Source organism: Callorhinus ursinus, unplaced genomic scaffold (assembly GCF_003265705.2).
Source record: "Callorhinus ursinus isolate GAN/ISIS: 27379988/994484 unplaced genomic scaffold, GSC_fseal_2.0 scaffold8, whole genome shotgun sequence".
In the NCBI taxonomy this organism is placed as follows: domain Eukaryota; kingdom Metazoa; phylum Chordata; class Mammalia; order Carnivora; family Otariidae; genus Callorhinus; species Callorhinus ursinus.
The window spans coordinates 62993650-63009144 of NW_027397070.1; the positions used below are offsets into that span (position 1 = coordinate 62993650).

The 15495-nt window shown below is 46.1% G+C and overlaps 1 protein-coding gene across 13 annotated transcripts in view; it reads left to right on the forward strand.

The window, feature by feature from the left end:
* The window catches only part of UNC79 (unc-79 homolog, NALCN channel complex subunit), a 246213-nt gene extending 236147 nt beyond the window's left edge, over nucleotides 1-10066 (forward strand). For 12 of the 13 annotated variants that reach the window (XM_073895820.1, XM_073895813.1, XM_073895819.1 and 9 more), the window contains 2 exons: nucleotides 7070-7111; nucleotides 8890-10066. In XM_073895820.1, the coding sequence (XP_073751921.1) occupies nucleotides 7070-7111; nucleotides 8890-9090 (243 nt within the window). In that variant the 3' untranslated portion in view covers nucleotides 9091-10066. The remainder of the gene's footprint in view (nucleotides 1-7069; nucleotides 7112-8889) is intronic. The other variant, XM_073895811.1, reaches the window with a different exon arrangement.
* The last annotated feature ends 5429 nt before the right edge of the window (nucleotides 10067-15495 follow it).

The following is a 15495-nucleotide window of genomic DNA, read 5'->3' on the forward strand; positions in this document are numbered from 1 at the left end:
ACCTCTTTAGTTCCTGACATTGGTGATTTGTGACTTTTTTTTTTTCTGGTCAATCTGTATAGAGGCATATCAATTTTAGTGAGTTTTTTATTTAAAAACAATAACCAGCTTTTGAGTTGTTTTCATTGATTTTCCGTGTTTTGTCTCATTGATTTCTGTTTATTATATTCTTTCTTCTGATTACTTTAGCTTTAACTCACTCTCATCTCTTATAAATTTCCCTCTAAGCACTGGTTTAGTGGTATCCCACAATGCGATATGTTGTGTTCTCATTTACATTCAGTTCAAAATACTTTCTAACTTCCCTTTTGCTTTCTTTTTGGACTCATTTTTTAGTCATTTAGAAATGTATTACTTAGTTTCCAAATATTTGGGGATTTTCTAGTTATGGGTTTTTAGTTCCTATTTGTGGTCAGAGACCATACTGTATATAATTTCAATCATTTTAAATTTATTGAGACTTATTTTTTGGCCCAGAACATAGTCTATGTTGGTAAATGCCCTGTGTGCACTGGAAAGAATGTGTCTTCTGCTTTGTTGGGTGTAGTTTCCTACTCTGCTTTGCTCGAGCTTATTGGTAGTGTTGTCCAAGTCTTCCATGTCCTTCCTTCTGTCTACTTAATTCTATCAGTTATTGAGAAGGGGGTATTGAAATATCTCTATTGAAAGGGGTATCTGAAAATCTCTTGTGGATTTATTTATTCATCTTTTCAGGTTTACCAGTTTTTGCTTCATGTATTGTGAATCTCTGTTTTTAGGTACATAAGTGTTTAAGATTATTAGGTCTTATTGATGAAATGAATTCTTCAGGGGCTGTCTTTGTCCTCGGTAATCTTCTCTGCTGTGAACAGTACTTTGATATTAATAAAGGCAGTGGGGAGTCTGCTTCTCCCTCTGACCCTCTTCCCTCTCGTGCTACCTCTCATTCTCTCTCTCTCTCAAATAAATAAATAAAATCTTAAAAAAAAAAGGCAGTCCGGTTTTCCTTTGACTAGTGTTAGAATGGTATATCTTTTTCTTTTTCTTTTTTTAAAGATTTTATTTATTTATTTGAGAGAACGAGAATGAGAGGGAGAGAGCACATGAGAGGGGGGAAGGTCAGAGGGAGAAGCAAACTCCCTGCTGAGCAGGGAGCCCGATGCGGGACTCGATCCCAGGACTCCAGGATCATGACCTGAGCCGAAGGCAGTTGCTTAACCAGCTGAGCCACCCAGGCGCCCAGGGTGGTATATCTTTTTCTGTCCTTTGGTTTTTAACTTATTTGTGTCTTTATGTTTATAGTATATTTCTTATAGGCAGCATGTAGGTAGGTGTTGCATTTCTTTTAAATCCAGTCTGACAGCCCCTTCCTTTTAATTGGGAGTCTTTAAACCATCTTTATTTAATGTGTTTTGTGCCATTGTTGGGTCTAAATCTATCATCTTGCAATTTGTTGTCTATATTTGCCATCTGTTCTTTGTCTCTTGTTCTTTTTTTTTTTCATTTGCCTTCTGTTGCACTGAGTTTTTAAGGATTAAATTTTGGCTATAATTTCCTCTTCTAAGGAAGAAGAAGCTAAGTGTGTTATTTTGAGAAACTTCTGGACTATTATCGGTGTTTAGTGCTCTAAATTTCTTCCTTTAGCTGCGTTCTTCCAAATATTCTCATTTCCATTCAATTCAAAATATTTACTAATTTCCCTTTTAGTTTCTTCTTTTCCCATGAGTTATTTAGAAGTAGAAGTGTGCTCTATAGTTATCTTATTAGCTGTATGTTTTAGTTGTGGGTTTTTTTGTGTGTGTGGCTGATTTGGAGTTTATGGTATACATTTTTAACTTATCACTGTCTACCTTCAAGTAATATACCACTTTGTGTGTATAGGTGCATTTCCAGCCTTGGCTTTGTGCTCTTACTGTCATCCATTTTACTTCCACATATGTTATAAACCAAACCACACGTTCTTATTATTTTTGCTTTAAGCAGTCAATTATCTCTTAAAGAGACTTAACACTTTTTCAGTATTTATTTATATTTCCTATTATTGCCATATTTATAGTTGCCATTTTCAGTGTTTTTCACTCCTTTTATAGATCTAAACTTCTTTCTTCTGCCCAAAGGACTTCCTTTACTATTTCTTACACAGGTCTGCTGGTGATTGATTCCTTTGCTTTTGTACATGAGAAAGTATGTCCTTTGCCTTGGTTTTTGGAAGATATTTTCCCTGGGTATTGAATTCTAGATTCAAAAGTTTGATTTTTTTCTTCAGTGCTTTAAAGATGTTGCTCCTCTACAGTCTTCTTGCTTTCATTGTTTCCAACAAGAAATCTCTATTCTAATTTTTTTCTTCTGTATGTAATATGTCCTTTTTTTCTCTCTTTTCTTTTTTTTTTTTTTTTTGTTTTTTTTAAGTTTTTTTTTTTTCCATTATTAACTTTTTTTTTTTTTTTTTTTTGGCTTCTTCTAAGATTTTTTCTTTACCATTATTAACCAATTTGATGATGAAACACCTTGGTGTAGTTTTCTTCATGTTTCTTATGGCTTGGGTTTGTTGAGCTTCTTGGATCTGTGGACTTATAGTTTTCTTTATATTTGGAAAAGTATCAACTATTGTTTCTTCAAATATTTCTTTCTATGCCTCTACTTGATATACTAAGTATTTCCTTTACCTTATTGACCATATTGAATATAGTTATAATAACTATACTAATGTCCTTCTCTACTAATTCTGTTATCTGTATCATTTTGGGGTCTTTTCCAATTGATTGATTTTTTTTCTTTTTTCTTTTTCTTTTTTTTGGGGGGGGGAGGATTGGCAGAGGGAGAAGAAGAGAGAGATCTTAAGTAGGCTCCATGTCCAGTGCGGAGCCCAAAGTGTGGCTTGATCTCACAACCCTGAGATCATGACCTGAGCAGAAATCAAGAGTTGGATGCTTAACCAACTGAGCCACCCAGGTGCCCCTCCAATAGATTGATTTTTATTCTCATAGGTCACTTTTTCCTGCTTCTTTGCATGCCTGGTAATTTTTTATTACATTCTTGACATTTTGAATTTGACTTTCTTGGGTGCTGGATATTTTCGTATCCCTAGAAGTATTTTTTGAGCTGTATTCCGTGATATAGTTAAATTATTTAGAGCAGTTTTTTCCTTTTGAGACTTGCTTTTAAGCCTTGTCAGGTTATCAGAGCTGCATTTTGTCTAGAGCTAATGTTTCTTCACTACTAAGGTAATAGCCTTCTGAGTATTCTACTTAATATTCTGTTAGTTAAAGAATTTAAATTAAAAAAAAAGAATTGTCCACTCTAACTAGTTTGTGGGAACACAACTTATTGCAGGCACTGTGTGATCAGCACTCTAATCTTTTTGGGTTGTTTTTCTTTAGCCTCGGGTAGTTTTCTCACATGTGTGCACTGGTCAGGATGTAGCTGATGACTCAAGGGGGACCCTTTATGGATCTTCAGAGTTCTCTCTTGCTGTCTCTCTTTTTCTCTTTCTGAGTAGCTCTCTCCTCTCCAGCACTCTGCCTGACAAACTACACACCTCAGCCTCCCTGGGCTCCCAGATCCATTTCCTCAACTCAGGAAGACAGTCAGGCTCTGCCCAGGTCCTGCAAGCTTTCTAGGCAGTGAGCTGGGATAATTGCAGGGCTTACCTTGTTTCCTCTCCCTCAGGGATTGCTGTGCTGCCCTGCTGATGCCCAGGGTCTGAAGCCATTATTTCATATACTCTATTTGAAATTTTAGTTGTTCCAGGCAGGAGGGTAAATCTGGTCTTTGTTACTCCATCTTTGCTGAAAGAGAAAATTTCACACCTAATTTTAGTTTTGAGGACTGGAACAAGCATGGAGTGAGATGAATATAATCTAACTGAGCAGAAAATCTTTATCCTGAGCATAAACCAAGATAAGACGAAAGGTATCACTTTTATTTTGGTGAAAAACAAAAATTTTTTTTAATGTCCTTCTGTTTTCTGGATATCATTTCTGGAGAGGAAAAAAAAAACAAAACCCCAGCCAACTTTATTATAACATTACAGAACCCGGAATAAATTACAGCTAATTCTTACTGACAGCTTTTGTAGGGGCTACTAGCAAAAGGGAACTGAAATGAATGTCATTCACTAAGTCAAATTAGTATTCCTGAAATAGGATGACTGTTGGATTATATAATGCTATCAATAATTATGAGATTTAACTTGAAGACTTCAGTCATGAGATTCATAAGTCACAAACCTGATATATATTAGAATGATATGGTCACATGTTTCATAAATGGGCTAATAGCAAAAACCCTTCTAAAACGAACCTCACTTAATCCCCTTGATTGCCTCAAACAGGCCTTTAGCCCCAAGAATAGCTCTGGGAAATGTGTCCACCCAGGGTCAGAGTACTCAGTGCTTCCTGGCTCTTAACCTGCTTGGTCCTTCAGGATCTTAACAGGAGGTTAGTTTGGGTCTTTCCTAAATACCAAGAGGCATATGGGCATGTTCCTTATTCAATAGGTCAAAAGTCAACAAAAGTTTGTAGACATTAGGACCCTTAGAGTTGTTTTTTTTTTTTTTTTTTTGCTGTATAGACATTGGAGAGGAAGTGGTTAGACTAGTTTATTTTTTCCCAATCAGAATGTTTACATGAGCCAGTCCTGCTAATGGCCAGAGAGCATAGCCTTATCTTTCACTGACCTTTGTAATCCCAGTTTGTTGTAAGGGTTGGTGGTTGGAGGAAGCAGGGAGAAAAATGTCATTTTCTGATTTAAAAAAATTTTTTTTATATTTTCTGCTATTTTGAGTTTTAGTCCAATTACACCACGTGCTATTCCAAACACAGTATTCATGCTAGAGATAGAGTATTGCTTGGCTCCAAGATGAGCACTGTGTTTAGGAACGAGCATCAGTGGAAGTCAATTTAGCAAGTTGTGTATCTCAACAGAATGCTCAAAGCAAAACAGCAGCCAGATTGAGTCTTGGGAACAAAAACAGAGAGAGGAATGTAATTTCTCACTTCACCAAGTTGTATGTGCATGTGCATGCGTGTATGCGTGTGTGTGTGTGTGTGTGTGTGTGTGTGTGTGTGTGTGTGTGTGTGTTTATGTGTATTGATGAGTTAAATGAGCCCGGCAGCCAGTGGCCATGACTAGTGAACAGAGAGGTCATCAGTAAACCGTCCCCCATCCCAGCAGGACTCCTGCTAGTTCTTTCATTTTCTTCATGGCCCACCTCCTCCAGTTTGCCCAGCATGGAAACCTCAGCTTCTGCTCTGAACTTTTCCTCGCTCCAAAGAGCAGACCGGTCCTCAGACCCTCTCAGCTTGTGTCTGCAGGCACCACCCTTCGCCCTCTCCGAAGACCTCCTGGTCCTACCTGGACCATCAAGGCAATCTCCCCAAGACCCCTGACCTCCATTCTCCACGCCCTTCCTCACCCTAGTCTGCAGATTGCTGCTGGGATGATCTTTCTGGAGCCCAGTTCCGCTCGCAGTGAACAGGGCTCCCGTCTTCGGAAGTTACCTTGGATTTGGAAACAATCCCAGGTCATTATGGGTGGATGGTGAGGGGCCTCCCCTCTGTTTTCTAAACTTGTTTCTTGTGACCCCCTGCTGAGAACCTCACACTTCAGCATCACCTGAATCCCTCCCACCTCCTCCCTCCTCCAACACTGCCACCTGTGGGCTTTGCTTCCTGGAGTGTGCCCTTGTATTCTTGGCTGGGGCTGCTGGGACAGTACCATGGCCCAGGTGGCTAAAACACAGAAACTTCTCATCCCACAGTTCTAGAAGCCAGAAGTCCGAGGTTAAGGGGTCGGCAGAGTTGTTCCTTCTGAGGGGCTATGAGGGAGAATCTGTTCCATCCTCCCCCCCCCTTGCTTAGGGGTATTGGTTGGCAATCTTTGGTGTTCTCTAGCTTGTAGACCTCTGCCTTCATCTTTGCGTGGGGCTCTCCCTGTAGACGGACCTGTGTTCACATTTTACGCTTTTTCTAAGAGCATCAGTCATCTTGGATGAGGGGCCTACCCTACTGTAGAATGACCTCATCTTAACTCATTACATCTGCATCGATCCCTCTTCCAAATAAGGTCACATTCTGAAGCAGTGTGGGTAGGGACTACAGTGTCTGTTTTGAGGGGACACAGTTGAGCCCATGACAGCTGTACTCCTCTGTTGAACAGGAGTAGAGGGCTGGAAGGAACGCAGAGCGAAGAGATATGATGCGTATTCATGTGTTAAAGATCTGAGCAGTGCTGTAATAAGGAACCTAGCGTTTCCAAACTTACTGGACCAGCGCCCCCTTCCCCTATTTAAACCACCAAACGAGAGAGCTGCGGAACACACTCTGGGCAACACTGTTCTGTCCTGGACTTCTGGATTTATGAGGCCTTATGGTCCAGAAGGCTGAACCATGGCTGAGAGACCAGAGCAGGAGAGGAGAGCTATCCGTCCCTTGGGCCGGACACCCTGTGACCTTGAGGGAAGGGCACAGCAGTGGGGCTCTGGTGGGCCAGAGGGGCAGCAGAAGGGCGAGGCCCCCACATGCCTGCAGTTTGAGCGCCTTGCTCTCTGCCGGGGACCCTCTGCTCGCCTGCGCACTGCTCAGACCTCTGGCCCAAGCCCCTCCTGCTGTGCCCCACCTTCCAGATCACGGCCCGGCAACCTCGGGGTATGCCTTTTTCTATCACTGAAGCATTTCAACCACTTCCTGGCGAGATTTTCTTAACAACTACGGGCAAATAGAGTCGCCATCCTACTCGGGGGACTCAATTTGAGAGATCCCCGTGGAGGAAATTCTATTTCAAGAAAGTGAAGATTTAATTAAATAAATACACATTTCATTTCCTGTGTGTGGTAGCTTTCAAGAGACAATCAGTCATTTACTCTAGAGTGTGTGTTCCGGGCACTCATTAACCTCCCAGTGCCACCAGCTCAGCAGGGGTTGGCCTCAGAAAGATGTTTTTCCGATAATGGATAACTCCGCGGCAGGGTCCCATCCTTTAGTGATGTTACAGGGGTTCTGTGTGCCCAGCCTTCCCGAGTGGTAGCCGAAGCTTATGGGGGCGGGGATGGAGAACGTGAGTAACACGGCTTCTGTGTTTCTCCACACAGCTGATACCCATGTGGTTGCCAATGATTCAGTCAAACATCAAGGTAAGTCATCGCTGGGTGGACCGGAAGCTCAGTCCCCTCCAGAGAACTCGGTCTTAACTTTAACAAGGCCCCCTGACACGCCACTTGCTGTGGAGAAAGGTGACTTCACCCTGCTCCTGGCCTCATGGGGGCTGACACAGGGGGAGAGGCTGTGGGCCACGGATGGGGCCTGCAAGCTGAGGTGACGGCAAGAGCGACGGTTGTGCTGTTCGCGGTGGATGAGGATGTGAGTGGAGGGGGGAGTCCGAGTCTGAGCGAGGCTCGGTTCCTGACTAGAATACAGGCCTGCTCCACCTTCCGAGGACGCCCGTGGCATCCGAGCCCAGGCACGTTCAGTGCTCTTTCCTGGCCACTGAAAGAGACTTTCTGTGGGGCACCTGGCTGGCTCGGTCAATAGATTATGTGACCTGATCTCAAGGTTGTGAGTTCAAGCCCCACACTGGGGGGTAGACATGACTTCCAGTAAATAAAATAAATAAACTTTAAAGAACAATAAAATGGACTTTTTGTGACAGGAAGAATTCTATTAAGAAAGGCTAACATTGAATATATGGCAGAACAGCCAGAAAAGAAGGGGCCTGCCCCCTTGTTCTACCTATGAGGAAACATGGGACCAGAAAGAAGAGTCACTTGGCCAGGGCCCCACAGCTGGGAAGGGAAAGACCCTATCTGTGTGTCTTTCCCATCACCAGGCCCTACCTTGAGGGACGCATCGTCATCGTTGAGCCAGACATACTCCATGACTAGTCAAGGTTCCTGGGGCTTGACATGATGATGGCAGAACTAGCCACCTGCTCTACCCAAAACTGGGCTCTGTCTACGGCCCTCGGAGCGCAGGGCAAGCAGTGGGGGGAGAAGGTGGACACCTTCTTGCTGATTTTCTTCTCAGAGTCAGGGAGGGATGTTAGTGGATAGAAGGGGACCGACCTCAAGGGCCCCAGACACCAAGAGAGAAATGGAGCCGTCGACAGTGACTTTCAGGCTTTGAGTCCGGGGTCATGGCGTCGGTGCCATTTGTGGCCACATGTGGGGGCGCCGCTGCTGAAAACCATCTCTCATACTTTTCGTGTGAAAACAGTTGCTTGTTCCAGATTGCCCCTCCCCCTGCTTTCTGGAAATCTGGAAATCTGAGGCCAACAGAGAGCTTACAACCTAGCCTCTTCATGTGCATTACCATGAGAACAGAGAGACTCTAATCATGATTAAAATGTAACGAGCAACTATTATGTGCCAGCTTCTGGTCCAAACCCTCCATTAAACTCACCCTTATAAGAAAACCCCATGAGGTGTTACTATGCCCAGTTCGCCCATGAGAAAATCCAAACACAGACGGAAAAGCCTTGTTCCCAGAGTTGTCCCCAGAGGAGCTAGGATCTGGACCCAGGGAACTGGCAGCAGAGCGCAGGCCCCAGGCCCATGTGGTGACCGGCTCCTGGGGGACACGTATGTGTGTCCGCCCCTCCCCAGCGTGTCACCTTTATGTTCCCCTTGCAGCAAATGAGTCGGGATGGGAATGGCGTTACTTGCATGGATCTGGGCCAGAGTGACTTTAGAATCCCGGTCACTGGCCCGCGTCCCCCACCCTGCCCACCACCAAACATGAGAGTTGGCCTCCCTGTTCAGGCCCGACGGCCCTTGAGCCACGTAGGAGAGTCCTGCCCTTGAGCCACGTAGGAGGGTCCTCCCTGTAGGAGAAGCCCGGGCTGGCGCTCCCTTGGGTGGACCGCGGACACTGGAAGGAAAGAAACTAAACTCGCTGTCTCTCCCTTCCTCATCAGCACTTATCGGCCGGACTCCAGCTTCGCCTCCAGGCCATTCAGAACAACGTGAACCACCACAGCCTAAGGACGCTGCCCGGCTCGGCCCCGAGCAGCGCCGGCCTCGTGGCCCTCCGCAAGTGGCTGCAGTGTACGCAGTTCAAAATGGCCCAGGTGGAGATCCAGTCCTCAGATGCGGCCTCGCAATTTTACCCTCTATGAGCGGCCCCCTCGGCTCTCAGTGTCAACACTCTGGTTTAGCAATAATGGGTTTCAAAACAAAACAATTTGATCCAAGCAGGTTGGGGAACATATTGGTACTGTACATTCTCTTTCTAGTTTAGTAAAAAAAAAAAAAAAAAAAGACGTGCAAAGGCCGGAGAGGGCCAAAAAATGAAGCTTTCTTGCTACACATCTTTCTGATGACTCCTTGGGCTATCTGATTAAGTGTTTCCTTACATTATTTTTTAAAAAAACCAAATCATTTTTCTTTAACTAACTTCTATTTTTTTTAAGAAAAAAAAAAAAAAACAATAGACTGGTGGGTACTCACAGAAAAGTTGTATAAGTCCCCCTGTTGCTATTTTTGATGATAGAGAATAAATAGGGTTTTTGAAACCTTTGTAGTGTTTTTTCTTAAAATCCACTCTTGGCAATGCAATAAAAAAAAAACCCCGTCACCATAAGCCAGTGACACTTGACTGAAGCTTTTTGTCATTATCCTGGGAAAAGTGGCAGCTTGCAAGGACCATTACAAAGTGCACTTAGAAATTAGGTGGTTAAACTGTGCCAATTGTTTTTCTTTGTTTTATAATATCATTTTCCAAAACTGTCCAGTAAGTTTTATTATTTTTAAAACTAATTTTTCAACTCATTAGTTCTAGGCTGTACTTTCTTGTAAGCTTTATGAGAACCACTTTAGTTTTGTGAATAATAAATTTTATTCTTTTGTTAATCCTTGTATACAATTCAATTTAAAACTGTAGATTGCGTACTGGACCAGATGACCCCCCACACTGGCACAGAGCACTGCACCTGGAGTTATGTTTCATAAAATGGGATTTTAATAGTGTAAGAGCACCAAGATTTATCAGCACTTCTCCTTAGCATTTGACTGTGCATTCACAAATGATATTTCTCTTCTCTATCCCTGTAATGCACTGACTACAAGAAGACTTACTATACATTTAAGCTGTATATTGACATGCTATTAAATGCATTTTTTTATTATCTTTGTGAGCCTGGGGTTTTTTAAAAATCAGTTTATACATTGCTTGTAAACTTTTAAAACTTCTAACTTCCCTTAAAACTAGAGGACAGCTATTGAGAGGAAAAGGCTTTCTTTCTTTCTGGGAAGAGAGAGACACAATTTATTTGGGGTCTGTTCTCCAGGAAGGACCTTGAGGGCATGAGGCAATGTTATTTATGTATTTATTTTTTTTAAGTGTTGGTTGTTATTAAGAGGTCTCTCTTTTCTGCTGGGAAGTCAGAGGCCTTCATGCTTCTCCGGGAAACAGGTCCTCAAATGTTGAAGTGTTTCATGTGAGTTCTGGAAAGACAATGTGGCAGAGCTTCATCCCTATGAGGACTTGCAGGGAACCAAGCGGTCCCTAGATTAAGAATGTAGAAATGATCATTCTTCCCATTTTACAAAGTTGCTCTTCCGAAAGGCCTCCCCCCTCAGCGAGAATGCTCCTCGTTGTGCTTGGTTATGCCTCCGTCACCGTTCTGACTTCTATAGAAAGTTGTGCATGTATTTATCTCACTTGTGAACTGTGACAGCTTAGAGGGTATGTCCTGTCTCTGTATCCCCGGGGTCTGGCCCGTACCGCCAGTGTAGTTAATGTCTCTTGAACAGAATGGATTTGATTAAGCAACAGGTCTTTCTTGAGCTCCCCAGTGGGCTCAGCAAGGGCTGAACTGTGACATTTTCTTTTTGATCAGCGATTCCTGGAGGGGGTAATGGAAACAGGCCCACGGAGTTGACCTTGGCTCCTTCCCATGTGGGGGGTTTGACTGACACCCCCATGATGGCTTAGCTACAGCCCGACTCTTTGCTCGTCCTGAGTCCACCCTGCTGTAGGCAGCCCCTTTCCTACCAGTAGACGAGGTCCAGAGTCCTCCACAGGCTCTTCTCCAGCCCCGGCTCTTTCCGTGGACTGCTGCCTTGGTTTCTCTTTATATTTGCACCCCCTTCCCCAAGGGCTGGAGAGGAGCCCTCAACCCAGCCCTCCTGACTGCGCCCCCATCTAAATCTTTCTACCGTCCAGGATGTTTCCTTTACCCCAGTTACAATCTGGGGTCTTGGCCCCACCCAGCAGGTCTCCCTCCTTGCCCCTAAGAACTGTGACCCGCTGTCCTGGCAAGCTGACCCAAATACTGTCCCTGCTGGGACCCTGCCCCTTCCCTGGTTTATCAAGACCAGTAAACTTCTTTCCCGGCTACGCTGTCCTCAGGCCCCTCCCCCATTGTTGTCGCCGTCTTCTGGCCTTGGGTCAGCCACCCTCCCCCACCCCCCAGCAAGTCAGGAATTTGAAATTTCGTTACTAATATTTCCTCATCGGTACAAGGGGGACAATGACACAGTCTACTTCATAGGGTTGTTGAGGTGAGAAAAGAATGCAAGGAAAGAGAGCAGTGCCTGGCGCATGGTAAGCACTCAATAAAAGTTACGACTTCCTATTCTTTCTTTCGCATGTTAAGGCCTAGGGAAGGAAAGCTACTCGCCCAAGGTCACACGGCTAGTAAGAGGCAGAGTGGGAACTTGACCACAGGCTGTCTAACGCCAATGACCGTGCTCTCAACCACTGCCCACCACAGCCCAGCCCCACGTGGCAGCCTGGCAGCAACAGAGAGCACAGAGATTCCAACAAATTTTACCTGAGCCAGAGTTGGCCAATACCGATCATTGGCTTGGAAAAGGGCCAAGGCGTAGACTCAATGTTCCCTCCGCTGTGGAATCCTGCTGGCTTCAGAGTGTGAACAGAACATTCTGAGATGCCCAAAGGGAGACCAAGCCCAGATCTGCAAATGTGTAGATTCCATGATTGTGGGCAATGGACATGCCTCTTACTAGCTGGGTGACCTCGGACAAGTTATTAAGCCTCTGTGGACCTCTGTTTTTCCTTACCTGTAAATGGAGCCATCTCCCCATCTCCCAGGGGTGATGGAAAGCTCACGTGGGTGGAGGACCATGATGGCACTTGGGAGACTGCCAGAATCTATAGACTGCCAGGAAGACCAGTGCTGCCTTAGGAAGACCACGCGAGGGGATGGCTCACAGCTGCAGACTCACCTGGTTTTTCCTCCAGCTAGAGCTAGTCCCTCAGAAGCAAGACCTACTAGGCCATGAGAGCCAAATGTGATCAACAGCCGAGGATGTCCAGTTTCCACTGTGCAGGGATCCTTTCTTTGCAAGCATGTCGTTCTGCCTGTCGTCGGGATGTTTTCAGCAAATCTCTTCCCAGAGGGTCTCATCTGAGGTCAAGTGCTTGCAGCAACTGCTCCATTTCCAAGCTACAACAGGCCAAATAAGGACTGGATTGGATTGGAGAAGATGGGTTATCCACCAAGACTCTTTCCTGAGCTGGGAAGGAAGGGTGATAACTGGACCATGCAGATCATTTCATATTACTTCTTTAGTAGAATTAATTTGCAAATATGTGTATCGGGCAGATGGGAGTGTTCTGACCAGTAATGGAAGTGGTTGGAATGCAGTGGAATGGTACCAGACCATGTTTTTGTGAGAGCTGATCGCTTTGGGAGATGGCTGAAGTCTTATTCAGAAAAGGTTGGCCAGTTCATTCCACTGACAGGAGCGACACGCAGGAAGCCTCTTGAACAGGGTTTGAGAGAAACCCCAAGAGCCATCATGGATTGAGTGTCTACTTAAAGTCTTGAGCACTTTACGTATGTTACCTTTTCTCCTCTTAGTGCCCCCCCACACTAAGATTCCCATTTTGCAGGTGGGGTCCCTGAGGCTCAGAGGTCACATGACTTCTCCAAGGTCATGCTGCTGGCTGTAATAGCATTAGGACCAGACAGTGTCTGACTTCATGTCAGAGCTCCACTCAGTAAAGGTTAATGTCTCTTCCATTTTCTGGGCTCTTTGGGCTAACATGTGCCAAGAGCATGGGGTGGAGAAGTCTGAGGGCTTTCTTGGGAGCAGCTCCACCTTGGTGTTTCTGTTTATTGATCATTTATCATAAATTCCCATCAAGCCAGTGTCAACTTCATCTGACAAGGGCATTTTCCCCTTTGCTTTGGGGAATTCATTTATTTCGAAAAAGAAAATCATAGCTCACACATTAAATTGCAATTAGTTTTCCACTTAATATAATGGTTTTATGGAAAAGAATAAAAATTTATGAATTGAAGAGTATGATGATGAACCCTTAGATTGGGGGCCTGCTGAGAGTTGGCTCAGCCCTGCAGACACTTGCCCGCAGTTAATGATAACCCTCGCTGCCATGTAGGAGGGCTTACTGCGTGTCAGGCGCTGCAGATAAGGCACCTCATCTAATCTTCACAAGGTGATGTGAGGAAGGCACTGCCATTATCATTCCCATATTGCAGATGAGAAAACTGAGGCGCAGAGAGACAATACTCGCAGAAATCACTCAGTAAAAGGTAGAACCAAATTTCAATCCAGATCTGTCTGCCTCCAAAAACCCTGGTCCCTTCTAATACATAATCGGAGAGTTAATGATGGGTAGAGTCCTTCGCTACTCACCTGACTGACAAGGTAGAATACTGTGCACCCAAAGTCACCACCCAGCAGACTACTGGTTGACCTTGGCCCACAGCATGTTTTGTTGGACGAGCTTCAACTTTTCATTTCTCCTTTTGGTTTGAAATCTCTTTGTTGGCTCACACAGGCCCCAGTTTTATACAGGTCCCACTACTGGCCTCTGCCTTCCAAGCAGAAAGACCCCAAAAGCTTCTCAGCAAAATCCTGTTGCCTCTACGTTGATCTGCAAGGTGTGGCTTGCTTCCCACGTTCGCCTGCCCAGCCGGGGTGTGAGTTTGCCAGCCGGTTAAGACTGGCCTTACGTTTTATGGGCTCCTTCTGCCAGCCAGTGGCGAAGTAGGACTTGGGGCTGTTCTCTCAGCCCCTAGTGGCCTCGCCCCCCCACACACACACCCTGGCGTCATCCCTCTGCCCCCACCTGCATGGCCGCTGGCTGGGGCCCCTGCCCCTCCACGTGCCCACACATCCGTTTGACCTCATCTCGGGTCGGGGCTGGGCTCCCCCATCTGCCGCCTTCCCAGTTTCTCCCGCCCCCGAGAATCGGAGGTCAGCGGGTGGTGCCAGGTGAGCCCTTGGCACCAGCTCTTCGCTGCAGGGTGTGCAGAACATTGGCAGAAGCCACGGATTTGGTTGAACAAAGAGCTGGCTTTTTAATTATGCAGCCCAGACAGACCCCCACCAGCAGGCCGGTGGAGAGGGGAGCCTCCCGGGGCTGCCTGGCAGACGCCCTGATTTCCGCGCCTTCAAGTGGCCACTTGGAAAAGAAAGGAACCAGCAAGTAATCAAGCGTGAAGGACAGAAACTCTCCAGGTGAGGACAATCACGCCGCGGAGCGGGGGGGGGGGGGGGGGGGGGGTGCTCTGCAGACGGGGATCGGGCCAGTTCCAGACTGCAGGGTGTACCCAGAGCCTGCAGCTCAGAGTGCTCACCGCGGGGCTGAGGGCTGGGGTGAGGACGGGGACGCAGGACAGGCTCGGCAGCCGGGTCGGCTGGACACTGGGCCACAGACCTGTCCTCTGCCCGCGGGCACGTCACTTGACCTTGCTAAGCCTGGGTTGCATCAATAGCCAAACGGAGATGGTAATTCCTCTCTTCCAGCCTGTTTGTAGAGAGCAAGCGAGAGGATGTGTGTCGGGTACCTAGCGCAGGAGCGAGCCGTAAACGAGGAAGACAGCTAACCTTTAAGGAACGCTCGCTCCTCCTAGGTATGCCAGGCTCTGTGCTCCGCACCCAACATTCACGCAGCCGCGTAGGCTTCCAACTGTAATGCCATGTGAACAGCTGCTGTTTTGCTGAAACGAAATCACAGCTTGCAATGGGACTTTGGCTCCCGTCCTGAGTGCGGGCGTTCCTGCGCTGCTGGGCTTCGCATGGTGACTCAAGGCTTCCTCCTCGCTTCTCTGTTTGAATGAGCAACTGGGAAATCCTCCCCACAGCAGGTTCTGTCATCCTTTGGACTTCTAGTGGTAGGAACACCTCCTTGTGTTTGTAAGGGGGATCATATTTTGAAAATAGTAAGTGGATATGTTCTTTCTTCTTCTCTAGGAAGCCACATTCCACAGCCTGGCCCCATGGACGGCGTGGGCCAGGAGGAGATTCAGCTGTAGAGAAAGTTCTGGTCAGACGGGATGAGGAAGTGGGGAGCCCACCTCTTCTGGACCCTACTGGATCACTGGCAAAAGAAAAAGGGAGACAAATGTAGGGCAGGGCTCAGAGGCCGGGGGGGCATGTCTGCACCTTCTCTCGTGGGGCTGAGGGTGTTGTAAAAAATACCCAGGTTGGAAGTGTGAGGGGACCCCGGCAACACGGGGTCACACAAACCTCAGGAGAAGTGCCTGTAGCTGCAGGCAGCTTTGGCGGCGGCGGCAGCAAGAGAA